Genomic DNA, 26,098 nt, shown 5'->3' with positions numbered 1-26,098 from the left:
AATTCATTCAGATAAATGTGAATACTGTGCACAGTGTTCGAGCAGCTGAAGATGGATGATGTTTTCACACAAGAGTTTGCTGCCTGCAGCACAATGGCACGGTCAACATGAAGATTTTGAAATGAATTTAACCAGATTTTCATTATTAGATGTTTTCATTAGAGCTACAGAGGCAGGATTTCACTACAAAACTATAATACATTATACTGTTGGTGTTTCATTATAAATCTCTTCTATTCAGTCAACCAACAGTCACAACCTTGTCCGACCTGTGAGCATCACATTATTAATTAATGGGAATATCTGTGATTACCCTGTAATTTTTAACCAAACGGCTGTTGTAAAAGGGTCACTAATGCCACCCTCATTAGTTCAAGAGGTCTGGAAAAATCATGGCAATTGTAATAGGGTGGTTTAATTGGACTACATTTGAAGACATTTTAAATTTAAAGATGAGTCTGTTACAAGGTGAAGGTCAACTTTTTCTTTGCAATCCATGCAGATAAAAATGGAAACAACCCAATAAAGTGTAATGGCTGTGTTTAGTGTATAGGCTTAATTACAAACAATTATTATTATTTTATATATTATGTAATTACTTATATACAGTACATTCTTTTTTTAAATAACCTCCTTTGCAGCATTGGCTCCTGATAAGTTCGTCCTAAAAAAAACATTCTCCCGGACTGGATCCTTCTGTCCGCTCTCTGACTCTGGACTAAACCTTGGTGAAAAGCTCCCTCTCCTGGTTGAATCCAAACCAGTTGCAGCGCTTGAAAAATATCTGTTATTTTCCTCTATTTTAAAAAAGGAAAGTCGCAAATAAACCATTTGGTCAAATGTTTAGACCGTTGACATATTTCGCTTTTTTCAGAGCTTGGCTGGTTTTACTTGACGATCACCGAAGACTTCATTTCCCATGAGCCTTCAATATTCGCATGCTGTGACGTAGGTTTTATGCGACAGTTAAACGCACAGCCGAGCTAAACAAACCGACACGAATGGCACATGTAAACTTAGAACGTATTCATTTAGTGTCAGTTTGGCAACTGTTGCGTTGTTTGGTTGCAATAAATCACTCAATGTTAGTTAGTCAATGTTTGTTTTGGATTTGTGTTGAGTAAAACTGCATGCTGTCTTAACTTTTCAAATGACATTTGCTTCTGTGACATGAGGTATAGTTCCTAATTAGTCATCTTATTTCTGCCAAAGTCTAACTTTAAAATTATCTTTTTTTCACCCTTAAAAATCTTAAAATATGTAATTAGTACAGAGTCTCTGTTAGATGACCTGACGCATTGGAAGACGCTGTATGTTGCTGGACGCCTCCACAAACCAGTCACATTGAACTTGTCACCACCATTAAAGATTTCCTCTGTTTTATTCTTTTATGCATCTATTGTACAGAATATCTACACATTTCACTATTTGTTTTCACTATTTCAGGTGAAAATGCTGGTTCAGAATGAAAATGCAAAGCTCCGCGATGCTTTAGTGTCCAACCTAAAAAGTGCTGTGACGGCATCCTTCCTCATGTTGCCAGAGAGCTTCAGTGAGGAAGACCTCTTCCTCCAAATAGCTGGTCTCTCTTATGCTGGTAACTACTATTGCGTCACTAAATGGATCATTTTAAACTTTATCCAAATACTTAAATTATATCCACCATAAAAAAACTGTAAAAATAAACTAATGTATATAATATAAAATGTTAAGAGGATGAAACAGTAGTAGATAGATGGATAGTGTTTCAACTACATTTATCCTTGATGTGCTCGTGCAGGTTGATAAAAGCCCCGAAGGCCAGTTTATCCAGTTGATGGCGCTGCCTCGGACCCTGCAGCAGAAGATCACAAAGCTGGTGGATCCTCCAGGGAAGAACCGAGACGTGGAGGAGATCCTGCTGCAGGTTGCTCAGGATCCAGACTGTGGCGCTGTAGTGCAGCAAGGTCTGCTCCTAAGAACACATACAGACCAGAGAAGACCAATGATAGATGGAGGAACACACGGAACCTGCTGTTCAGTTCATGGTCTAATATTTGTGCATTTTAAAAAAAAACAAAATTTTAATGTAATCAAACTCCAAACCATGTCTACACTGGCCACAAAGCTGTATTCAAGCAAATGTGCAGTCCACCTTCTTTCTGTTATGATTAATATATCAAGAATTAAAAAAAATATATATTGGCTTTGCAGGATTATCAAAAAATGGGTGATCTAATCTATATTCGCAACTGAAATTTAAAAGTGTGGCCTTAATTGAGCAAAACTTACGTGCTGGACTGTAACAGTTACAAATGCATTTTATTGAATAGATTGCATTTAAGTAAACAGCATTTTATTGATTGATTAATTATTATTTTTGATTAATTTCACGCTTGTCTTAAATTGTCATTTTATCTTCTGTGTACAGTATGAACTCCCGATTATGTTATAAGAGAGAACTTCGACTTTCATCCCATATGAGTCACGCTGTGACACCTTCACCGGAAGTGATGCAAGGTGCTCATTATCATAATATATATACTGATGTCATCGCCTCGCTCCTTCGCCAATCAGCGCGTTTCACTTTCACCACCTGCTAGGAACTGAATTCCATCATTCCAGGCATTCCTGCCCTCCCTACCTTCCTCCCTCCCTCCTCCTCCTCTTCATTCCCTCTTCCTCATTAATGGTCTAATGTGTCCACAGAGACACTTCTATCGCCAAAGCCAATAATCACATTGACTGAAACTCACTTCAGGAACAAACAGTGAGCAGTATCGCTAAACCCAACGCTCTCCTCTCCTCAGATCAACACCTGTTACACAGTTCCTTGTGTGTCCACTGGAGAGAATGAGTGCTTGTGGACGGACTGGCTGCTGGATAACAGCTTAAACGGCGAGCAGGCTCGACAGTACGCTTGTATCCGCCGCTCTGACACGACCTGCAGCTGGTACCGTGGGGGACCCCCACCTGAGAAAGACTTCCTGGAGTGTCAATCTGTTACTGCAGCAACAAGAACTAAAATGTAACATTTAACATCAATAACTTTGTAACACAACTGAATTTACAAAAAAAAAGCAAGACCCTGTTTTGAGCCTTAGAAAGCAACCCCAGTTTTTAGAATTGCTTAACCACAAATATCAAGTCTCAAACAATACACAGCTGAGACACACAGAAACAGCACTACAGAGACTTAACATTAGCCTGAATTGATCCCTGTCTTGTTACTGCATTACTTCACTAACGTCACACAGGTCAAGAGGATTATTTAAAAGTCATGAACTGCTCAGCACACTTCATTTGAAATATGCCGCTTCATTAAATTTGAACTTTTCTGGTGAATGCATATTAACTGCATGGCTTTAGTGAAGTGTTATCAAACAGTTTCATGCCTGTTTTATACTGGAAGTACTGTTGGGGGTTTATATTTATGTCTGAGTATCTGTCTAAATAAAGTTTTCTATTTCCATGTACCAAAAAAGATTGTATATAAAATGTCTTGATGGGAAAAAAAAGACTGTTTTCTTTTCTTTCCCGACAGCATAGCTTCACACACCAGAGGTTACCTTGACGTCGACGACTCAAGGAGGCAACACTTGAAATGCAACTAGAAATAAACCTAAATTTAAGGTGTGAAACAAAACCAGAGTGCTTACCATGTCTCTGTAGTTGGGGTAGAAGGTCTGATCGATGAGCGGAAACTTGTCAGATCCCAGCTTCTTCTGACTGTTGATCAGCTGGGAAAACTGGGAAAAATTGTATTTTCCAATAAAGCATGTGTTACCAGTGTAATGTTACAGCACGAGCCAAATGAGCGACGCTGGCAGCGCACTGTACTCATCACAGTGTTTACACTTTTTCGGGTTAGCTGTTACATATGCAAAAGTGCTTACAGCCCACGGCTTGTCGCAGAGGTTGTAGATGGAGTCCAGGGAGTTGACCGAGGGGATGCCGGCATACTGCAGACCGATGATCAGGTTCCTAAAATCCTCGTTCTGGGCCATGCTGAAGGCGTGTTGACGCACCAACACAAAGTCTGGCCTGAAAGATCTGGTTTGAAAGGTAAAAACAGCTAAATAGATCAAGAGTAAATAAAAAAACACTCACACGTGAACATTAAATGAAGAGAAAAAGCGTCAGACTGAACATTAACACTGCGCCTTAATTAAACTGTCTGCTGCAGCATATCAAAGACTTCTCTGGGCCAACTTAAACAATATTTGCTGTTTTTCTCTGTAGGATGACCGGCTGTAGCTGCCGGTTTTCTCAGTCCACATTGGGAGTTACTGTCTCAATCAGCATTCTTCCTCACTCGTCTGAAGCATCGCCCACAGATTTGTCTCATAAAAGTGGTCATGCATTCGGCCTGGGTGGGTTTTCTTCTCCTTCCAGTGATCCAATTTGTGATCTACAGCCCTGTAGATCGAGGTCTACAAAGGGCTTTGATCTTCAAAGACAATGTACTTAATAGGTCAGGCAGAGACCTTATGCATAGTGCATTTGTAGCTTGACTGCCTGCAGTGAACCTGTTTGAATTGTTATACCTGGCACGTCATTACTTTATTATATTATAATATATAATCTAATTAATATTTTTAGTTCAATTATACTCTCATTAATAGCATTAGTTTAATTCCACAATGGACGTAAAGGACAATGTTTCAAGTAAGCACCTTTGCACAAAGTATCATTGATAAGTCATTGATTTCAATCAGAGACATTTGTGTGTGTGTGGGTGGGTGTGTTTTCATGTACCATGTACACATGGTTACTTTCATGATTCGTTTATTTTTTTGTCATCACACATGGTTAACACACTTCCTCATCCATGCACTGAAGCGTCACCCAGAGATTTATCTTATCAAAGTGGTCATGCCTTCGGCCTGTGATCCAATTTGCTTTTATGGAGAACTGGACACACCAGAACTCATATCCCATCATCAAAGGACTTCCGTCTTCAAGGACAATATTGAGTCAGCCAATCAGAACAGCCCTGTAGATCAAGGCCTACAAAGGGCTTTGATCTTCAAACACAATGTACTTAATAGTTCAGGCAGAGACTTTATGCATAGTGCATTTGTAGCTTGACTGCCTGCAGTGAACCTGTTTGAATTATTATACCTGGCAATTCATTACTTTATTATATTATATTATATAATCTAATTAATATTTTTAGTTCAATTATACTCTCATTAATAGCACTTGTGCTCACATTAGTTTAATTCCATAATGGACATCAAGGACAATGTTTCAAGTAAGCACCTTTGCACAAAGTATCATTGATAACTCATTGATTTCAATGACACACATTTGTGTGTGTGTGTGTGGGGTGTGTGTTTGTGTGTGTGTGTGTCCATATACTGTAAAAAAAAATCTTTTAAAACAGATTTATGATGAAACTTTGTTTTAGCTCCATATTCAAATTGTTGCATAAAATCGAACCACACTTTGACTTGCAGGCATTTTTCATTGTTCAGATCCTCTGTTTGATAAAATTTAGGTTTTCCCTGAGATTATAACCTCCCTCCCTTTCTCTAAACTTTTCCAGGTAGTTTTTGGCAGTAGATATTTTCTTTGTACATTATTAGTGCTGTTTTGAATTTGACAGTATAGATATTTCATAAACAGCAGGTTTGTGTGCTCTCTGCATTCGGCCTTGTTAATTATTCCGATTGCTCTTTGTTGTAGAGCGCTTTTACAGCTGGTTCCCCAGACCTCCTCACAGTCTGACTGATATGGTCAACACTGAATCATATAAGACGTGTCATGATTTAAATGCAATCAACGTGAAAACAATCCAGTTTTTCTTTGTTGCAAAGCTGCTGCAGAAACAACCTTACTTTTTGGAAAATTCATTGGCATCAGTGTGAAAGTTTAGTCTTGTGGAACTGAAGCAAAGAAGTAAATGAATTCAGTTGAATTGACAGTTGCATTGTGGGTAATGCTGTCACCTGGTTTAAATATGTAGAATGGGACGGATAATTGTTTGCTTTAGGAGAGAAAACTTCCTGTCCTGCTGACTCCAGACAGCCCAATTGTCCACCGGTGGTGAATACCACCAGAGCGGGACGTCGCACCAATCAGCTCTGTTATCTGGAGGGGCTGGCGACGGAGTTGTGGAACCATCAGCTGTCCAGGCAGTTCCACTTCCTACTAAAACCAGCGATACTCCCCGTAAGTGACACAAATATTTAGAATAATAAAGCACTTTTAAAAATATTTTACTGAAGTCAGTATTTGCAGATATTGTAGCTGTAGTCAGATGCTTGCTAACTAAGTCCTTCTTGTCTTGCAGAGCTACTACAAAGTTATTATGACTCCCATGGACCTCAGCACAATCAGGGAGAGGCTAAAGAACCACTACTACCAACATGGTGTGGAGTGTGTTCAGGACTTTTTATGGGTCTTCAGTAACTGCTATAGATTCCATCAGGTAACGGGACACTTGACATTCATCAGCACCTTTCCCATCAAAAGAGGGTTTTTTATTTTGCATTACGTCTTCTCTCCACAGCCGCAAGCAGATATTGTGTCGAAGGCCAAGTCCCTGGAGGCCATCTTCTTCAGAATGCTGTCAAAGATGCCGTTTCCAGAACGTGAAATCAAGACAAAAGAATCCACAGGACCTTCAAGAACCCCTCTGAATGAGGTGACGTCTCTTCCTTTTATCCATTAAATGTCTGGTAACATTTTAAGTTAAATGCGTTGCTGATGGAAACACTGACTCTAAATCATGAAATTGGCGTCATTAAGCACATTTATTCTCAATATCATTTGTGGATTTGTGGATTTCTTTGACTCCATTTTGAGTGTTTTTACTAACAGTTTAACCTGGTTCATTCTTCTACCAGGCTCAATTATTAGCACCAGCAAAGAAAATTCCACAGGGGGACCAAATACCGATTAGTAAGTGAAACCAAAGCCCACGCTGGCCTTTCCTGGTCTTTGTTGCTCCCATAACATTGATTAAAATTTTATTTGTGTCAGGGATCAGAGGCCGCCAGGCCGATACAGTTTATAGAAAACCTGCCGTGAAAAAGGCTCCATCTGCTGAAACGGTAATTATCTTTGGCTTATCTTTGGCTTTGGCTATATATATAGATATATATCTATATATATATATATGCATAATCAGCCTCTTGAATACCTTTACATAGTACAGAGGGTGTATACAATATACAATCAATCAATCAATTTTTATTTATATAGCATCTTTTACAATCAAAATTGTTTCTAGGCGCTTTAAAGAATCCCAGGGCCTAACCCCAAACAATCAAAGGTGGCAAGGAAAAACTCCCCTTTAACAAGAAGAAACCTTGAGCAGGACCATACATATCAGAATATATAATATTCAGTGTGTGCTATAGCAGGCATTATGATTGTTGTACAGTCTGACAGCAGCCGGCAGGAAAGATCTGCGATACCGCTCCTTCACACAGCGAGGGTGGAGCAGCCGCTCACTGAAGGCGCTGCCCAGTGCTGTCAGGGTGTCCTGTATCAATTTCTGAAGTAGTATTTTCTTTTGTTTTGTTTTCCAGGCAATTTTCGGGAAGAATCCGAAGGCCTGGGAGACACTCAAGGTTCTCCCATCTGTGAAAAAGCCAATTCCCAAACGTAAATATTCCTAAATATCACCAATATCAACATTGTATTAACCAGCTTATGAGAAATACGGGTTATTGACTCGATTTTAATTTAATGGGCAGTAGAAACATCCTTCCCGCTGCAAAAAGCTGAAGAACAGGGCAGACAGGCAGATGTGAGTACCACCTCTATGCAACCGTGATCTCTTTGTCTTTGCGGAGGAAAGGTCATTTAACATTTAACAGTGTCCAGAATATGAAATAAAAACTCCAAAACAATCCACAAAAGGACTGTCAAGAAACCCTCTGAATGAGGTGACGTCTCTTCCTTGACGTCCTTAAGCGTCTTTATCCTCAATATCGTATTTGTGGATTTCTTTGACTCCATTTTTAGTGTTCTTACTAACAGATTAAACTTTTTCATTCTTGGCAACTTTTTTCCGATTTACACCCAAACTGAAAGTCTGACCCCCTCCATAGGACAAAAGGCCTGGAAAGAGGAAAGCCCACAGCTCCTCTGGTCCCACGCTGCAAAACCCCAGAACAAACACCAGCTCTTCCTGCAGTGAACCTCCTGCTAAAGTTAAAAAGAGCATCCCCCACCAGAACGGTGAGGCCCAACACAGAGCATTGAACTCGTTTTGACACTAAGAGGGCCAAGATCCCGATGATGAGAGACCAAATGTAGATATTTAGCTGTTTTCTCTTTGACAGCTTTCCCCACTGCTGTGCAACGGACAGCCCAGAAACCTGCTGCAGCTGGATGTCCAGTAAGGATAAACCCACATGTGAGATGTTGAGCACGTTCTTTGTTTTAATATTAACATCAAACCTGATCTTCTACCAGCCTCAATTAAACCCAGCAAAGAAACTTCCACAGGGAGACCAAGCACCACTTTGTAAGTGAAACTAAACCCACTCTGGCCTTTCCTGGTCTTTTTGGCTCCCTAAACTTTAAAATTAAAATTTTATTTGTCAGGGATCAGAGGCCACCAGGCCAACCCACTGAGCAGAAATCCTGCAGTGAAAAAGCCTCCACCTGTTGCAACGGTAATTATCTTTGGCTTTTTTCTGCATGAAACACCTGAAAATATCATTTACTGAAGTAGTATTTTGTTTTGTTTTGTTTTGCAGCCAATTGTCGTGAAGCATCCTGAGGCCTGGGAGAGACTCAAGACTCTCCCAACTGAGAAAAAGCCAATTCCCAAACGTAAATATTCCTAAATATCACCAATATCATCATTGTACTAACCAGCTTATGAGAAATATGGGTTATTCACTCAATTTTAATCTAAAGAGCAATAGAAAGAGAGCCAAGATCCCGATGATGAGAGACCAAATGTAGATATTTAGCTGTTTTCTCTTTGACAGCTTTCCCCACTGCTGTGCAACGGACAGCCCAGAAACCTCCTGCTGCTGGATGTCCAGTAAGGATAAACCCACATGTGAGATGTTGACAATGTTCTTTGTTTTAATATTAACATCAATCCTGATCTTCTACCAGCCTCAAAAATCCACCCCACTTCAAGACAAGTCAGAGAGAAACAGACTTAGAAGAGAAGCTCAAGAAGAGCGGAGGAGACAGGCAGATGTGAGTACCACCTCTATGCAACAGTGATCTCTTTGTCTTTGTGGAGGAAAGGTCATTTAACAGCTCTTCTCCTTCATCCTTTTTCTCACAGTTAAATGGGTTTGACCTCAACCTGCAAGCCAGAGTCATGGAGGAATTTGAGAGGACTTATTTTTCATGCGAAACACCCTTTTACTGTGATCTACTGTATTGATGTATTGTATTTAATTTGGTTACCAAAGATTAAAATGTTCAATAGTAATAATGTTGGCTGATTTTTATTTGAGCAGGTGCTCACCCTGCATTTTTTTTTTCTTTAGCGTTCCGGACAGATTGTAAAAGTGTCTTGGAATGTCTTTGCAGATTAGACAGTGTTAAAGCCCATCACCGCCAAAACCAGTGTTCCATTTAACTCTTAATAATTCTCTGTTAGGCTTGCATTATCTCAAGCTAGGAGGGTTTGTTGGTTTTTTGTTGTTTAATTCATGTTTCAGTCAAACTTAAACTGAGATGCTTATGTTCCAAGCACAATATATCGTTTCAAACAGTTATTTGTTTTTGCAACCAAGTAGCACTGTAGAGCACGTTTCCAAAAAAAGGAACGAACAAGAGTGTTTTTTTCTGTTGGTTTTTGAGTTGTGGGAGAGGCTTTTTGATTTCTGGCCGGACGGTGTGAAAAGATCGGCAGCAGAGTTTTGTGAAGGTGGCACGAAAGAGTTGTTTGTTATTAGAGAGCCAAAACGTCAAATCTGTGAGTGAACGAGATGGAATTGGAGATTCTTTTCGACTGCGCCACTACTCCTCTGTGCCAATTAAGCTGGGAGCGGATCGTGAACGTCTGCAAATATCTACGTTGCATTGGAGGTAAAGAAGACGAAACAGTTGCTTTTAAAAGCAGACGGGTATTGATTAAAATGGCAGAAAACAAGTTGGATGAGATCGAACGAGACACAGATACTCAAGAAGCAAATCGAATCATTCAAGAACTGCTGGCTTCCATAGAGGACGAGGCGGAATCCGGCAAAGGGGAAAGTGGAGAAGAGCAGGAGCGTCAGGTCAATATGAAAATAAAAAAAAGTATCTGGAGCTGCAGCGGTCCTGAAAGACGCTGGAGGACGAATTGAAAATGCTGGGTGAGAAACTGAACATATCTGAGGATGCTAAGATTAGCACCAGCCACAACTCATTCCTAGCTAAGGTGCCGGAAGTGACTATTCGCTGAGAATTTCGGATCTGTGGTCAAACTGGGGAAGGTGGGCAGCGCAACAAGCTGTCCTTCACAAATCTCATACACCAGATAGAGAGTGGGCTCTGCAAGGGTTGGGGTGAGTCTGAAATAACTGAGGCCGTGATAAGAGCCATCAGCCCAGGCTTGAAGCTGTGAAACATGCTCGAAATAAAGAGTGAATTGACTTTGCCTCAGCTAAACACAATATTGTAGGGACATTACAAAAAGGAGCTCAACAAGCTCAAATGGACCAGAACCAAGGCATCAAGATTGAATGAGTAACAGACAAGCAGCAATAAGTGGGACAACTCACACACTTCCTCTGCACAGAACTCACCACAAAGGAAGACCCCAGAACTCCCGAAGGGGAAAGCCCAGACAGTCCCACCAGAGCCAGAAATGCACACATTGGTAAGAGAGCTTAAAACAGAGGTTGCTGAAAGGAAACGCATGGCGCGAGCCTCCATGAGTGCTGGCAAGTCAGCGAACACCAGTAAATTGGCAGGGAACTAGGGAACATGCAAGAGCTGCCAGGACAAAGGAGAGGGAATGGCCTGCACCCACTGTTTCAAATGTGGTCAGTTAGGCCACATCTCCAGAGGATGCAGGGCTCCGCATCAGGCGCAGGGAAATGGCAGAGGGTTGCTGCAAAGGGACCAACAGTGACCCGACCAAAAAGGCCAGAGTCCCACCACTGCGGCTACTGCCTATGAGAGAGGAAGGCAAGTATGAAACTCCACACCTGTGCAGGTTGTTCATCCACAGCATATTGCTCCAAGACATGCCAGAGGAATCACTGGCAGGTACACAGACCCCTTTGTAGAGCCATAAGACTTGTAGATGAACACATAGCAGAAGTAGAGACGCACAAGAACAGATTCCCAGATATATGCCAAGTGGACAATCTCTCAGCAAAACAGGGTAAGGTATTACCACAATTTCCAGACTATAAGCCGCTACTTTTTTCCTACGCTATTTCCATTATTTGTCCCACACGGGGAAATTTACAGCGCAATAGCAGCAAAAGCACGCAGAAAAAATAAAATTTGAGATAAGAACAGAAAATATACATAAAAGGATGTATATACCGTAAATTCCGGACTATACTTTTTTCCTACACTTTAAACACTGCGGTTTATTCTATGGCGCGGCTTGTTTATGTTTTTTTTCGTGGCGCACTATCACAACTATTGTGAATCAGTCATTTTTACTAACCCTCATCAACAAGGAAAATACTAGAAGAAAAGCATATGATGCGACTTTTAAGTTAAAAGCGATCACTCTGGCGGTTGAAGAAGGAAATCGAGCTGCCACGCGTAATGTTGGCATACATTACGGTAATCACTGCTGAGAAGGTGGAGACGCCCGCCTGAAGACCTGATTCAAAGCAAAAACACAACACCACAGCGATGAAAATAGAAGATTTTAGAGGTGGGCCATCGGGGAGTTTTAGATTGTTCATCGTAAAAAAGCATAAACAACGTAATTTGTGTGTAGCTGATACAAACGTATATTTCAAGGTAGCTGCTTTACAGACACCGTTAGAAAAAAAATCATTTACCAGTAAAATATATTTGTTTATGTTGCTAAGCAGATTAAATTAAAAGAAAAGTTAAAAAATCCTGACATGATAAAAATTGGATTTAAGGTCTTTGTATAAACATACACGTGAAAAGAGTGGCTGTTGTTTCTTACCTGTCTGTCACTCGTCAGTGACTCGTCTCTTACGGTAATAAAAACATATAACGGTACTGAATGTTTTCGATCTAATTTTTCATATTACTACGTGGGATACCTGCGGCTTGTATAAATACAAAAATGATTGTCTTTCTAAAATTAGATGGTGCGGCTTATAATCAGGTGCGCTCTATAGTCCGGAAATTATGGTAATTAAACTAATAGGTAAACTGAAAATGGTGAAGTGTACTTTTGATAATGTACCGGTGACAGCATTGTGGGACAGGGGTGCTCAGGCAACATTCATAAATGACAAGTGGCGAGTTGAGCATCTACCAAATGTCACTATCAGAGGCATAGATGAACCTCTAGGGACAGAACCTCTGAATGGACTTGCCACACATCAAACAGAAATCCCATTCATGCGATGGATACCAGTGGAGTTCCATCTAAGTGGAGTAGAGACCCCGAGTGCCAGCCTGCTAGTACCAGTACTGGTTTCAAGTGATCCAAATGTAGCTGAAGACCCAATTATTGGTTAATGTGATAGAGGAAATTATAAATGAAAACTGAAGCAACAGCAGGGCTCAACAGCAAGTCATGCTAGAGAAGTTGTGAGTGGTGGTTTTGACATTGACTCTGGTACTGCAGAAACCTTTATACAGTTAATGCATACTCATCAAGGTAACAGTGAGGGAACCATAGTAAAAACCGGCAAAGAAAAAGTTGTGTTGCTCCCAGGTGAAGTCACCACAGTGTGATGACGCACACACACACAGACGGAGAAAGACACTGTCATGCTATTCAGTCCCAAAATGAACACAAGTTAAGAAGAGCTACACATCCAGGAAGCACTGTTTGTCATGAAAAGGGGTAATTTTGCCAATGTCCCTGTCACTATGATTAACACTTCAGCCCACAGTATCACTGTCCAACCAGTGTCACGTGAGCCGATTTCTGCAGGACCTGAGGAAGCCACTGAGGAGAACACAGACAACTCAGGCACAAACTGCTCCAGCGTTAACTGTGATGAAGCCTGGGATATACTAGTGATGTTGGACCATCTGTCCAGTGAGCAGCAGACCCCGGTAAAAGAAATGCTAATGGAGGAATGTAAAGCATTCGCTCAGGGTGAAAATGATCTAGGCTGTATACCCTCACTCCGCATACATAACACCCTGAAAGATCAGACACCAGTCCAAAAGGCTTACATCAGTGTGCCCAAGCCATTACATCAGGAGGTTACGCAATACTTGCTAGATTTGATTAATAAGGGCTGGATCACAAAATCCAAATTTCCCTACTTATCGCCCATAGTATGTGAGAAATAAATCAGGTGATCTGAGACTGTTGTTGTTTCCGAAACCACACACTCGTTCCCTATTCACTACTCACTACATGGGGGACATGGATTGAGTGAACTACGTAGCGCACTCAATTCAAAATTAGCTTTCGGACACTACGGACACTACGGCGCACGTAAAATGACGTAATGTTGTCGCATAATAATAACGAACCGTTCCCCGGGAAAAGTGGCCAGGTCCATTTAATTATTTTAACCCATCCGAAACATACCCAAACACATTCAGCGCTCGTTTCTTTGAAAGTGCAATATTTTACCCTATTATTATCTTATATAATAATAATAGATTAAAATATTAATGTCGATAACAATAACATAACACTTCCTTATTATCTCAAATAATTCGTGTCCGGTGACATTTTCGCGCCATGACATGATGGTACATTCTCAAATATCTATATAAGTAATACAGGAATTTTACATACAGGAATTTTACATCACAAAATGGCTCCAGAACTGCTTGTCATTATCTTTAATATTCTTTTGCTGCGATCCCGCCGTCTGGTGAGGAACAGACGCGTCCGAAGGACAATTTTGGCTCTAAGATCCAGATATCAAACTGTAAGTGAGGGAGGGGGGGGGGGGGGGGAACATTTGATGGTAGATTGATTTCCACATTTATGTGTTATTTTAAGATGATCATATTGTATCAAACAGCACAGTGGAAATTTGCCTTTAACAAAAACAACAACTTTGTTTTACCAACAGAACGAGCAACCATCACAGTATTGTGTGCAGAAGAGGCATGTTCCATTGCTGGCGATGTACATTGATGGCCAAACTGACCTCCGCCCAGACTTCCGTCTCTCTCGGTCAACGGTGGCCAAACTCATCCATGTCCTGCGCTCACCGTTTGACCATGGCTGGGGTCTGGAAGTGGAGATTTTAGTCTACCTTTTCTGGCTGGCAAGTGCAACCTCTTACCGTGTGGTGTCAAGGGGATTTTCAATTCCACGGTCCACAGTCTTTGACATTGTTCACAGGATGTCAGACAAAGTTCTGTCCCTGAAGAATCGGACCATCAAATTTCCAAGTCTGGTAGACATTCCTAATATTGCTGCTGGATTTCAGCGCCTGTCGGGATCACCGGCTCTTCAAAATGTGGTGGGCAGCATTGACGGGTGCCACATTAGGATTAAGTCCCCAGGTGCACATGCTCACTGTTATTTCAACAGGAAGCTTTTCTATTCCATCCAGCTGCAAGCAGTGTGTGACCACCAGGGCCTTTTTATAGACATTTTTACTGGCTACCCAGGCTCAGTCCATGACGCGCGAGTCCTGAGAAACAGCCCTCTGTATGTTCAGGGACTGTACCCACCTGAGGGATATTGTATAGTTGGGGATGGTGGCTATCCGTGTATGTCCAGGCCTATAGCCCTGGTTACACCGTACAGGGAGCCAGTGGCAAATATGATGGTGGCCAGGTTCAACAGACATCATGCAAAAGCCCGTTCTGTGATAGAACGGGCTTTTGGCATTATGAAGACCAGATGGCGGGCAATATTTTTTAAAGCTCTGGAGGTGAAGCCTGCATTTGCCACCACGGTCATTGCATGCTGCACCATTCTGCACAATGTGTGCTTGCAGAATGGTGACAGCATGGAACCCTCAGAAGATGCACTTGGGTCAGATGACACTGGTCAAATGCAGCCAGACCTACAATGTGGAGAGCAAATTCGGAACAGACTCGCTGCTGCCCTGTCAGCACCAACCCACCTCCCACCAGCTCTCCAAGAGCATGATTACATTTAGGACTGGTCTTTATAATCCAGCGTTTTGGAGCATGATGTCTGTTGAACCTAGCTGGTTCCTCTTAATTTGAAAGACTTTTGTGTTCCATTTTTGTAAATAGTTATTAAATAATCCAAATTGGATAAATGCAATTTCTTTATGTGTGTGTTTATGTAAATAGTTTTCATTTCAAAATCAAAAACTGTATCAATTAAATTTACACTTTGAATAAAGCATTTGTTATCAACCATATGATGCGAAGAAAGCAATCTTTGATGGAAGTTAACTTGATTTAAACAATTTAATATTACAAACACAACAGTACAATTATACAATTTAATATATACTTTTTTACATTTTATCTAGGAGTTTCTCTAAGAGATCTAAAAGTCTCTCATCCCTGGCTTCCTCTCGTGTTGCCCTTTCCTCGGCCCTCTCCAGCAGCTCCAGGACCCTATCGCGCCGCTGGCGCTTGTGTGTTGCTGGCCCTGGTTGCTCCTCCTCTGTCCCTGACTCACCATCAGGTCTCTCCGGGACTGAATGTGAGGAGCCTGACGTAGAATGGCCCTCCCCCCAGGCTGAGGCAATGAGGCATGGGGGCCGAATGGAGGGCCTGCCACCTATTGCCTCATCCATGAGCAGGAACTATTTCCACTTGTCAGCAGTGACCTCCCCAGACTCAGACCCAGACCCTGATGGTGGTCTCCGAAGCTCCTACAAATAGGGAATAAGCGAATAATTCAAACAGTAATGCAACATTTCCTATAATTATTAGTCTGTTACATTTAGACCAAATTTAAAGCAATTATTACAAACCTTGTAGGTTTTTTTTAAGGTTCTCCCACTTTTTGGCTGCTTGTGCTGGAGTCAGCTTTCCAGTGAGGCCAATTTCCCTCAGCACAGCTCTACAAATTGGAACAAGGACATAAACAAATTGCAGAAGTCCATCAGTTTAGTTTCTGGATTGTGATCACACCAGATTCCAAGTTACAGCAATACAATACAGTATTTAATAACATTTTGCCACCACCCACACCCATCCTGCTGCAGCAGAAAACCTCTTCCCGGAGAAGAGGTGGTCCTTCTCCATCCGGCATCGGATCATCTTATTTATATCATCGTCACTCCCTTAAGAAATCAATTCAAGCCATCAGTCTGCGTTATATTAATACCACTCCTACAGTACCTTAAATTTGCATTTGAAATGCACCGACTCTAGTACGGCAGAATTAAAGTAACGTACGTAATCTAATAAGATGCTTATAGTCGCGTATAAATAAATAAAGGCAAAAAACATTTAAAATGGAGGCAGCAATGTTCAACTAAAGTGAAAGAATTTTACGCTCTAGTAAGATATGTGAAACAAATACCATATAATAATAATAACATAATATTACATACATTTGTACGTCATGTCTGCTCGTTTACCCGCCATCGACAGATTACCACGTGATACCGTAAAGGCTGATGGGATATATTAGCGAGTTCGGGTGCATCGGTTGTACACTACTTTTTGCAGTGCATTGTGGGATACATTGAGTGCACTCGCGATGCTCACTAAGAATTCGGACACTATTTCAAAATGGCGTCCACGCGATTGAGTGCACTATGTAGGGTATAGGGGGTGGTTTCGGACACAGCCTGTGTGTAGACTATCGTGAGCACAAACAAAAGACAGTGCCAGATAGACACCCCATTCCTCGGATAAGACACGTTGGACAGTCTTACTGGGAGTTCATGGTTTTCTGTACTAGATCAAGGCAAGGCCTACCACCAAGGCTTCATAGATGAGGACAGCCAGCCTCTCACTGCCGTCATCACACCATGGGGTCTTTATCAGTGGGTGAGAATCCCATTTGGCCTGAATTCAGCACCTGCCTAATTTCAAAACAGCATGGAGGAATGTTTGTGGGGCTTGCGTGATGACATTTGTCTGCCTTACCTTGATGATAACTTGGTCTACAGTAAGTCCTTTAAAGAGGATGGTTTTGCAACAATACCAGCAGCATGGGGTGAAGTTCACACCAAAACAATGTGAATTGTTTAAACCAATGTCAGATTTGTGGGCAGGATAGTTTTAAAAGATTGGCACCGCATGGACCATGTAGAGGTGGCACCAGAGAGAGAACAGTCTTTACTAAAGAGGTAGCTGTCAGTGGGTATAGGTAACACAGAGGCAGTAAAATGTGAATGCTGAAACATGCCTCTTGCCCCTGCTGGAAGATACCTCAGTTCCTAATGTAATATTGAACAACACAGCGAATGTTGGCTGAACTGTGTTTTGTGTGTACTGGGTTATACAATAGTTCAGGACTATTTATGGTCTTCATTAACTGCTATAGATTCCATCAGGTAACGGGACAAAATTTCCTAAGTAGTATTTTGTTTTGTTTTAATTTTTTCAGGCAAGTGTCATGAAGTATCTTGAGGCCTGGGAGATACTCAAGGTTCCCAAATGTAAATATTCCTAAATATCACCAATATCAACATTGTATTAACCAGTTTATGAGAAATACGGGTTATTGACTCGATTTTAATCTAATGGGCAGTAGAAACATCCAACCTGCTGCAGGAAGCTCAAAAACAGGAGAGACAGGCAGATGTGAGTACCACCTCTATGCAACTGTGATCTCTTTGTCTTCGCGGAGGAAAGGTCATTTAACAGTGTCCAGAATATGAAATAAAAACTCCAAAACAATCCACAGAAGGATTGTCAAGAAAGCCTCTGAATTAAACTTTGTTTTTGCTCCACATTCAAATTGTTGCATAAAATCAAACCACACCTTGACTTGCAGGCATTTTTCATTGTTCAGATCTTCTGTTTCATACAAATTCATTTTTCCCTGAGATTATAACCTCCCTCCCTTTCTCTAAACATTTCCCAGATAGTTTTTGGTCAATGTTGAATCATTTAGGACCTGTAATGATTTAAATGCAATCAATGTTAAAACAATCCAGTTTTTCTTTGTTGCAAAGCTGCTGTATAAACAACCTTACTTTTTGGAAAATTCATTGGTGTCAGTGTGAAAGTTTAGTCTTGTGGAAGTGAAGCAAAGAAGTACCGTATTTTCCGGACTATAAGCCGCACCTGTATATAAGTCGCAGCCGGTCAATTTAAAAAATAAATAAATAAAAAAAGATATACAAGCGCACCGGGTTATAAGCCACAGATATTTATGTTGAAAAATTAGATATTTACTGCATGTACAGAATGCAGCAGCGCGGTTTCCTTCCTGGCTAGCTAGATCAATGGCCTTCAACTTAAAACCTGCATCATACGAACTTCTTCGTGTGGGTTCCATGATGAAGGGGCGAGGATTTGAAAACAATTAACAGTTGGTAATTTGTCGTCCGTGTTCTATCTGCTAAAGAAAAAGTAGCGTTTTCTTCTTTGCATTGATTTTTCTTAGTTTTGATTCTAGTTCCGATTAGAGCGCCCCTAGCGGTGGAAGAAAAATCCATAAATAAGCCGCACCATAGAATAAGCCGCAGTGTTTAAAGTTTAGGGAAAAAGTAGCGGCTTATAGTCCGGAAAATACGGTAAATGTGTTGCACTGGCAGAATTCAGTTGAATTGACAGTTGCATTGTGGGTAATGCTGTCACCTGGTTTAAATATGTAGACTGGGACGGATAATTGTTTGCATAATTATTTAGGAGAGAAAACTTCCTGTCCTGCTGACTCCAGACAGCCCAATTGTCCACCAGTGGTGAATACCACCAGACCGGGACGTCGCACCAATCAGCTCTGTTATCTGGAGGGGCTGGCGACGGAGTTGTGGAACCATCAGCTTCACCATCACTTCCTACTGAAACCAGCGATACTCCCCGTAAGTGACACAAATATTTAGAATAATAAAGCACTTTTAAAAATATTTTACTGAAGTCAGTATTTGCAGATATTGTACCTGTAGTCAGATGCTTGCTAACTAAGTCCTTCTTGTCTTTCAGAGCTACTACAAAGTTATTACGACTCCCATGGACCTCAGCACAATCAGGGAGAGGCTAAAGAACCACTACTACCAACATGCTGTGGAGTGTGTTCAGGACTTTCTATGGGTCTTCAGTAACTGCTATAGATTCCATAAGGTAATGGGACACTTGACATCCACCTTTCCCATCAAAAGAGGGTTTTTTATTTTGCGTTACGTCTTCTCTCCATAGCCGCAAGCAGATATTGTGTCTAAGGCCAAGTCCCTAGAGGCCATCTTCTTCAAAATGCTGTCCAAGATGCCGTTTCCAGAACGTGAAATAAAAACAAAAGAATCCACAGGACTTTCAAGACCCCCTCTGAATGAGGTGATGTCTCTTCCTTTTATCCATTAAATGTCTGGTAACATTTTAATTGTTTTAATTGCTTCCCTTTGAGATAAACTCAAAGACAATTACAATTTGATGAAGCAACTGACAGCAACAAAGACTGTTTGTTCATTGCTTATGTACGTTTTGACATGACAAACTCCGCCTAATGCTGAGTGGACACACTGTGTTATACACAGAGAAGCACTGGCATCAAGACACCTTTCCTCTGAATTAAGTGAGGTTATGACTGACATTGTAGGTGTAGTCAATTTTATAAAGACCAGACCACTAAAAACAAGAGTCTTCTCTGCTATCTGTGAGGAGATGGGAGCTGAACATCAAGCTGTGCTGTTTCACAGTGAAGCAAGGAGTCTTGTCCCGAGTTTTTGAGCAGATAAGAATGTTTTTGGAGCAGGAGCACAAGTCCGAAGTCGCAGAAAAATTTAGTGATGAGAACTTTCTGGCGAAACTGGCCAACCTGAGTGACATATTTGGAAAGCTAAACTAACTAAATCTACAGCTTCAAGGGAAAGATAAACACCTCCCTCAGGTCACAGACAAGATCAGCTCTTTCACCCGAAAGCTTGCAATGTGGGGCAGTTCGACTTGATGAAGGACATACTGATTCATTCGAGAACCTGCATGAATTTGTTGACACTACTGGCTATGATGCCACTTCAGTGATTCCACATATTAAGCAGCACATTTCATCACTGATGGGATTCTTTAAAAAGTACTTCCCTGAAGACAGTTCCCAGTATGACTGGGTGAGAGATCCTTTCAATGCACAAGTTCCAACTGGTTTCAGCTCTGCAGAGGACCAGTTCATTGACATGACGTCTGACTCCACGTTGAGACTGAAGTTCACATCACAGACACTGAGTGAATTCTTGCTGGGTGTAGAGAGGCAGTACCCACTCTTAGGGCAGAGGGCTATGGGCATCCTTCTTCCTTTTGCAACATCTTATCTTTGTGAGACTGGCTTTTCTGCTGTTGCTGCACTGAAGACCAAGTACAGGTCCCAGCTAAACATTAAGCAGGAGCTGAGAGTTGCAGTATCATGCTTCAAACCCCGCTTCGAAAAGCTGTGCACTGCAAAACGTGCTCATTGTAGCCATTAATCCTGACTTCCTCATTTTCATAAAAAAAGTCAGCACAAATTGTTTCATTGAGTTAATGTTGCTGATCAATTTAAATTTATTATCATTTGTTGATTTTATTTTTCAGTATCAAATGGTTCAATTAGTCATTCAAAAAAGTTTATAGTTTAAATAAGAATTTAATTTTATTTTGAATTTCAGGTTAATTGATGCACTTTATATCGTTTCTGTTACAGACTAAAAAACAATGTTAATAAAGCTATTCTTTGTTGTACGTTGGCCTATATTTCTTTCTTTTTCTTTTTTTTGTTTTCTTTAATGTTAATAAGGATACAATGTTATGCAGGGGTGTACTTATAACAATTTCCTAGACAAATGATAGTAATTATAGTCACAGCGAGAGTGAGGGGGGCGCAAAATGTTTTCTTCTTCCTAGGGGGGGGGGGGGTAAAAAATTAATTGAGAAGCACTGCTCTAAATCATGAAATTGACATCATTAAGCGTCTTTATCCTCAATATTGTTCGTGGATTTGTGGATTTCTTTGACTCCATTTTGAGTGGTTTTACGAACAGCTTAACCTGGTTCATTCTTCTACCAGGCTCAATTATTAGCTCCAGCAAAGAAAATTCCACAGGGGGACCAAATACCGATTAGTAAGTGAAACCAAAGCCCACTCTGGCCTTTCCTGGTCTTTGTTGCTCCCTAAACTTTGAGTAAAATTTTACTTGTATCGGGATCAGAGGCCGCCAGGCCGATACAGTTTACAGAAAACTTGCAGTGAAAAAGGCTCCACCTGCTGAAACGGTAATTATCTTTGGCTTTTTCTGCAAGAAACACCTGAAAATATCAATATCAAAGCAATTCCTCCAGTGAACCTCCTGCTAAAGTTAAAAAGAGCATCCCCTACCAGAACGGTGAGGCCCAACACAGAGCATCGAATACATTCTGACACTAAGAGAGCCAAGATACCGATGATGAGAGACCAAATGTAGATATTTAGCTGTTTTCTCTTTGACAGCTTTCCCCACTGCTGTACAACGGACAGCCCAGAAACCTCCTGCTGCTGGATGTCCAGTAAGGATAAACCCACATGTGAGATGTTGACAGTGTTCTTTGTTTTAATATTAATATCCAAACCTGATCTTCTACCAGCCTCAAAAATCCACCCCACTTCAAGAAAAGTCAGAAAGAAACAGACTTCGAAGAGAAGCTCAAGAAGAGCGGAGGAGACAGGCAGATGTGAGTACCACCTCTATGCAACAGTGATCTCTTTGTCTTTGTGGAGGAAAGGTCATTTAACAGCTCTTCTCCTTTATCCTTTTTCTCACAGTTAAATGGGTTTGACCTCAACTTGCAAGCCATGGAGGAATTTGAGAGGACTTATTTTTCACCCTTTTACTGTGATCTACTGTTTTGATGTATTGTATTTATTTTGGTTACCAATGAATAAAATGTTGAATAGTAATAGTGTTGGCTGATTTTTATTCAAGCAGATGCTCACTCTGCATTTTTCTGCTTTAGCGTTCCGGACAGATTGTAAAAGTGTCTTGGAATGTCTTTGCAGATTAGACAGTGTTAAAGCCCATCACCGCAAAAACTAGTCTTCATTTTCATTTAACTCTTAATAATTGTTAAGTCTCTTTTAGGCTTGCATTATTTCAAGCTAGGAATTTTTTATTTCCTCAGACGCAGGATAATGATAAATGTTAATAGGTCCAACCGACTCCAGCGACCATAGTTAGGTGTATTCCGGGGGCCAGATCGGGCGATATAGAAGCCAATCTAAAGCTACTGGCGAGAAGTAAACGTAAATTCAGTAAAGTTATTATTCACGTCGTAGCAAACGACACCCGGCTTCGTCAGTCGGAGGTCACCAAAATTAATATAGAGTCGGTGTGCAATTACGCAAAAACTATGTCGGACTCCGTAGCATTCTCTGGTCCCCTCCCCAATCTGGCCAGCGATGAAATGTTAAGTCGTATGATGTCGATTCGTCGCTGGCTGTCACGGTGGTGCCCCGAAAACCAGTTGGCCTTTGTTGACAATTGGAGCAGTTTTGGGGGAAAACCTGGTCTGATTAGGAGCGACAGTGTACATCCCACCAGGGATGGTGCCTCTCTCATTTTTAGGAACTTGGCCAATTTTATTTTGACCCAAAGCGACCTGACATACCAGGGTCCAGACCAGGATTCAGAGTTGTAGTCTTACACACCTCTCTGCTGCTCCCATAGAACCCTCATCCACCAACAATAACATTACCAAAAATGGAAGTAGGAGGAAGGCCTCATGGTACACATCCTCATGTGAAGAAAAATCAGGACTCAATGGGCCCCAGCATCACCTCTAAGCAGCTCTTCTTACAGGAAAAACAAGTCATCCATCACGAGCTTATGAAAAGGTAAAGCTCCCAGGACACATGTGGAACATATCCTGAGATGGTGCCAGGCTGGCTGAAAAACAAGTTGTGGCCTTATATAGGTAGTTATAGTTCTGCTGGACCTGTGCTGCTTTTGATACAGTTGATCACAGTTGATTGATAGATACCAGTTTGCTCATGTCCATGGCATTCCCTTATACAGTAGGGTTAGCCATGGAGTTCCACAAGGTTCTGTACTTGGACCAATCCTTTTCACCTTGTACACACTTCCTTTAGGAAACATTCAGCAGCATGGAATAAATGTTCATTGTTATGCTGATGACACTCAACTATATCTATCCATGAAACCAGAGGAGACAGAGCAGTTAGTGAAGCTTCAGACCTGTCTTAAAGACAAAGTCTTGGATGTCTTTAAATTTCCTTCTCCTTAATTCAGGAAAAACTGAGGTCTTGGTGTTTGGTCCTGAACCTCTCAGGAAGAGATTAGATCACATGATCACTCTAGATAGTATCTCCTTTCCATCTAGTCTCTCTGTGAGGAATCTTGGAGTAACTTTTGACCAAAATCTGTCCTTTAACTCATACATTAAAACAGTCTCTAGAAGAGCCTTTTTTTCACCTGAGAAACATCGCAAAGATCAGGAAGCTACTAATGCAGCATGATGCTGAAAAGTTAGTCAATGCATTTGTTATTTCCACGCTGGACTATTGTAATTCTTTATTGTCAGGGTGTCCAAATAACTCTTTAAGAAGCCTCTTGTTGATCCAAAATGCTGCAGCTAGAGTTTTAGCAGGTATTGACAAAAGAGATCACATGACTCCTGTACTGGTGTCTCTTCATTGGCTGCCCATTAAGTTTAGAATAATTTCTAAAATTCTTCTTCTGAACTACAAGGTCCTCAGAGGCCGAGCTCCATCCTAAATGGAGGAGCTAGTGACACCTTATCATCCCAATGGACCGCTCCGTTCTCAGAATGCTGGTTTACTTGTGGTCTCTAGGGGTAGATTGGGGGGCCGAGCATTTAGCTACCAGATCCCCCTGCTGTGGAACCTGCTCCCAATCCAGGTACGGGACGCTGACTCCTTGTCTACTTTTAAGATTAGACCTAAAACCTACCTCTTTGAAAAAGCTTATCATCACTAATTCTGTAGTTCCAGTGACTATCGTAGACAAACTATCATACTTAGGGTCGTCTAATTATTAGGTTAACATTTTAGTTATGCTTCTATAGGCCAAGACTTCTGGGGCCCAGAAACATGTGGGAATGGTGGGCAGGGTTGATGGCAAATGAGAGGATTTGTAGGGCAGGCACCAAGTGGTGGTTATTAATCAATCGTGTGTGTGTGTGTTTTTCTATGTACCATGTATACATGGTTATTTTTATGATTCTTTTTTTTTGAATGAGGTGACGTCTCTTCCTTGACGTCATTAAGCGTCTTTATCCTCAATATCGTATTTGTGGATTTCTTTGACTCCATTTTTAGTGTTCTTACTAACAGATTAAACTGGTTCATTCTTGGCAACTTTTTTTCCGATTTACACCCAAACTGAAAGTCTGACCCCCTCCATAGGACAAAAGGCCTGGAAAGAGGAAAGCCCACAGCTCCTCTGGTCCCACGCTGCAAAACGCCAGAAGAAACACCAGCTCTTCCTGCAGTGAACCTCCTGCTAAAGTTATAAAGAGCATCCCCCACCAGAACGGTGAGGCCCAACACAGAGCATTGAACACGTTCTGACACTAAGAGAGCCAAGATCCCGATGATGAGAGACCAAATGTAGATATTTAGCTGTTTTCTCTTTGACAGCTTTCCCCACTGCTGTGCAACGGACAGCCCAGAAACCTCCTGCTGCTGGATGTCCAGTAAGGATAAACCCACCTGTGAGATGTTGAGCATGTTCTTTGTTTTAATATTAACATCAATCCTGATCTTCTACCAGCCTCAATTAATAAACCCAGCAAAGAAACTTCCACCGGGGGACCAAGCACCGCTTTGTAAGTTAAACTTAACCCACTCTGGCCTTTCCTGGTCTTTTTGGCTCCCTAAACTTTAAATTTAAAATTTGATTTGTGTCAGGGATCAGAGGCCACCAGGCCAACCCACTGAGCAGAAATCCTGCAGTGAAAAAGCCTCCACCTGCTGCAACGGTAATTATCTTTGGCTTTTATCTGCATGAAACACCTGAAACTATCATTTACTGAAGTAGTATTTTGTTTTGTTTTGTTTTCCAGCCAATTGTCGTGAAGCATCCTGAGGCCTGGGAGAGACTCAAGACTCTCCCAACTGAGAAAAAGCAAATTCCCAAACGTAAATATTTCTAAATATCACCAATATCATCATTGTACTCACCAGCTTATGAGAAATATGAGTTATTCACTTGATTTAAATCTAAAGAGCAATAGAAAGAGAGCCAAGATAGCGATGATGAGAGACCAAATGTAGATATTTAGCTGTTTTCTCTTTGACAGCTCTCTCCCCACTGCTGTGCAACGGACAGCCCAGAAACCTCCTGCTGCTGGATGTCCAGTAAGGATAAACCCACATGTGAGATGTTGACAATGTTCTTTATTTCAATGTTAACATCAATCCTGATCTTCTACCAGCCTCAAAAATCCACCCCGCTTCAGGAGGAGTCAGAGAGAAACAGACTTCGAAGAGAAGCTCAAGAAGAGCGGAGGAGACAGGCAGATGTGAGTAGCACCTCTATGCAACAGTGATCTCTTTGTCTTTGTGGAGGAAAGGTCATTTAACAGCTCTTCTCCTTTATCCTTTTTCTCACAGTTAAATGGGTTTGACCTCAACCTGCAAGCCAGAGTCATGGAGGAATTTGAGAGGACTCATTTTTCATGCGAAACACCTTTTTACTGTGATCTACTGTATTGATGTATTGTATTTATTATGGTTACCAATGAATAAAATGTTGAATAGTAATAGTGTTGGCTGATTTTTATTTGAGCAGGTGCTCACTCTGCATTTTTTTTTCTTTAGCGTTGCGATTGTAAAAGTGTCTTGGAATGTCTTTGCAGATTAGACAGTGTTAAAGCCCATCACCGCCAAAACCAGTCTTCATTTAACTCTTAATAATTCTCTGTTAGGCTTGCATTATTTCAAGCTAGGAGGGTTTGTTGGTTTTTTGTTGTTTAATTCATGTTTCAGTCAAACTTAAACTGAGATGCTTATGTTCCA

The 26,098-nt window shown here is 41.2% G+C and overlaps 2 protein-coding genes and 2 long non-coding RNA genes across 7 annotated transcripts; 2 read left to right on the top strand and 2 right to left on the bottom strand.

The window, feature by feature from the left end:
* Positions 1-1,182: 1,182 nt before the first annotated feature.
* Positions 1,183-3,625, top strand: LOC130523690 (uncharacterized). Of its 2 annotated transcripts, XR_008949965.1 has the most exons (4): positions 1,183-1,338; positions 1,447-1,946; positions 2,411-2,499; positions 2,790-3,625. It is a non-coding gene; the product is annotated as an uncharacterized LOC130523690 (long non-coding RNA). The 2 variants fall into 2 exon arrangements; XR_008949966.1 differs by lacking the exon at positions 2,411-2,499.
* LOC130523689 (synapsin-2-like) lies at positions 3,503-4,029 on the bottom strand. Its single transcript, XM_057029111.1, has 2 exons — positions 3,876-4,029; positions 3,503-3,728 (listed from the first exon to the last, which is right to left on the bottom strand). The coding sequence occupies exons 1-2, from the start codon at positions 3,984-3,986 to the stop codon at positions 3,564-3,566; spliced, it is 276 nt and encodes a 91-aa protein (XP_056885091.1). The 5' UTR covers positions 3,987-4,029; the 3' UTR covers positions 3,503-3,563.
* Positions 4,030-4,071: 42 nt separating this feature from the next.
* On the top strand, positions 4,072-25,843 carry LOC130523684 (bromodomain-containing protein 2-like). Of its 3 annotated transcripts, XM_057029101.1 has the most exons (16): positions 4,072-4,352; positions 5,978-6,156; positions 6,278-6,415; positions 6,497-6,631; positions 6,834-6,888; positions 6,970-7,040; positions 7,521-7,596; positions 7,689-7,741; positions 8,046-8,175; positions 8,280-8,335; positions 8,413-8,464; positions 8,545-8,615; positions 8,700-8,775; positions 8,937-8,992; positions 9,070-9,156; positions 9,248-9,383. In XM_057029101.1, exons 1-16 carry the CDS (start codon positions 4,223-4,225, stop codon positions 9,347-9,349), a joined length of 1,467 nt encoding a protein of 488 aa, XP_056885081.1. In that variant the 5' UTR covers positions 4,072-4,222; the 3' UTR covers positions 9,350-9,383. The 3 variants fall into 3 exon arrangements, 2 of the variants coding, with proteins under 2 accessions (XP_056885081.1, XP_056885082.1); XR_008949964.1 differs by lacking the exons at positions 8,280-8,335; positions 8,413-8,464; positions 8,545-8,615; ... (2 more) ...; positions 9,070-9,156; positions 9,248-9,383 and adding exons at positions 21,554-21,609; positions 24,852-24,906; positions 24,989-25,059; ... (1 more) ...; positions 25,516-25,602; positions 25,694-25,843; XM_057029102.1 differs by lacking the exons at positions 8,280-8,335; positions 8,413-8,464; positions 8,545-8,615; ... (2 more) ...; positions 9,070-9,156; positions 9,248-9,383 and adding exons at positions 21,554-21,609; positions 21,688-21,774; positions 21,866-22,000.
* On the bottom strand, positions 15,422-16,796 carry LOC130523693 (uncharacterized). The gene is made up of 3 exons (XR_008949969.1): positions 16,536-16,796; positions 15,951-16,039; positions 15,422-15,848 (listed from the first exon to the last, which is right to left on the bottom strand). It is a non-coding gene; the product is annotated as an uncharacterized LOC130523693 (long non-coding RNA).
* Positions 25,844-26,098: the final 255 nt, after the last annotated feature.

The sequence above is a fragment of the Takifugu flavidus genome, chromosome 4 (assembly GCF_003711565.1).
Source record: "Takifugu flavidus isolate HTHZ2018 chromosome 4, ASM371156v2, whole genome shotgun sequence".
Taxonomy (NCBI): Eukaryota; Metazoa; Chordata; class Actinopteri; order Tetraodontiformes; family Tetraodontidae; genus Takifugu; species Takifugu flavidus.
The sequence above is the reverse complement of the archived record's forward strand: the minus strand, read 5'-3'. Positions and strand labels throughout refer to the sequence as shown.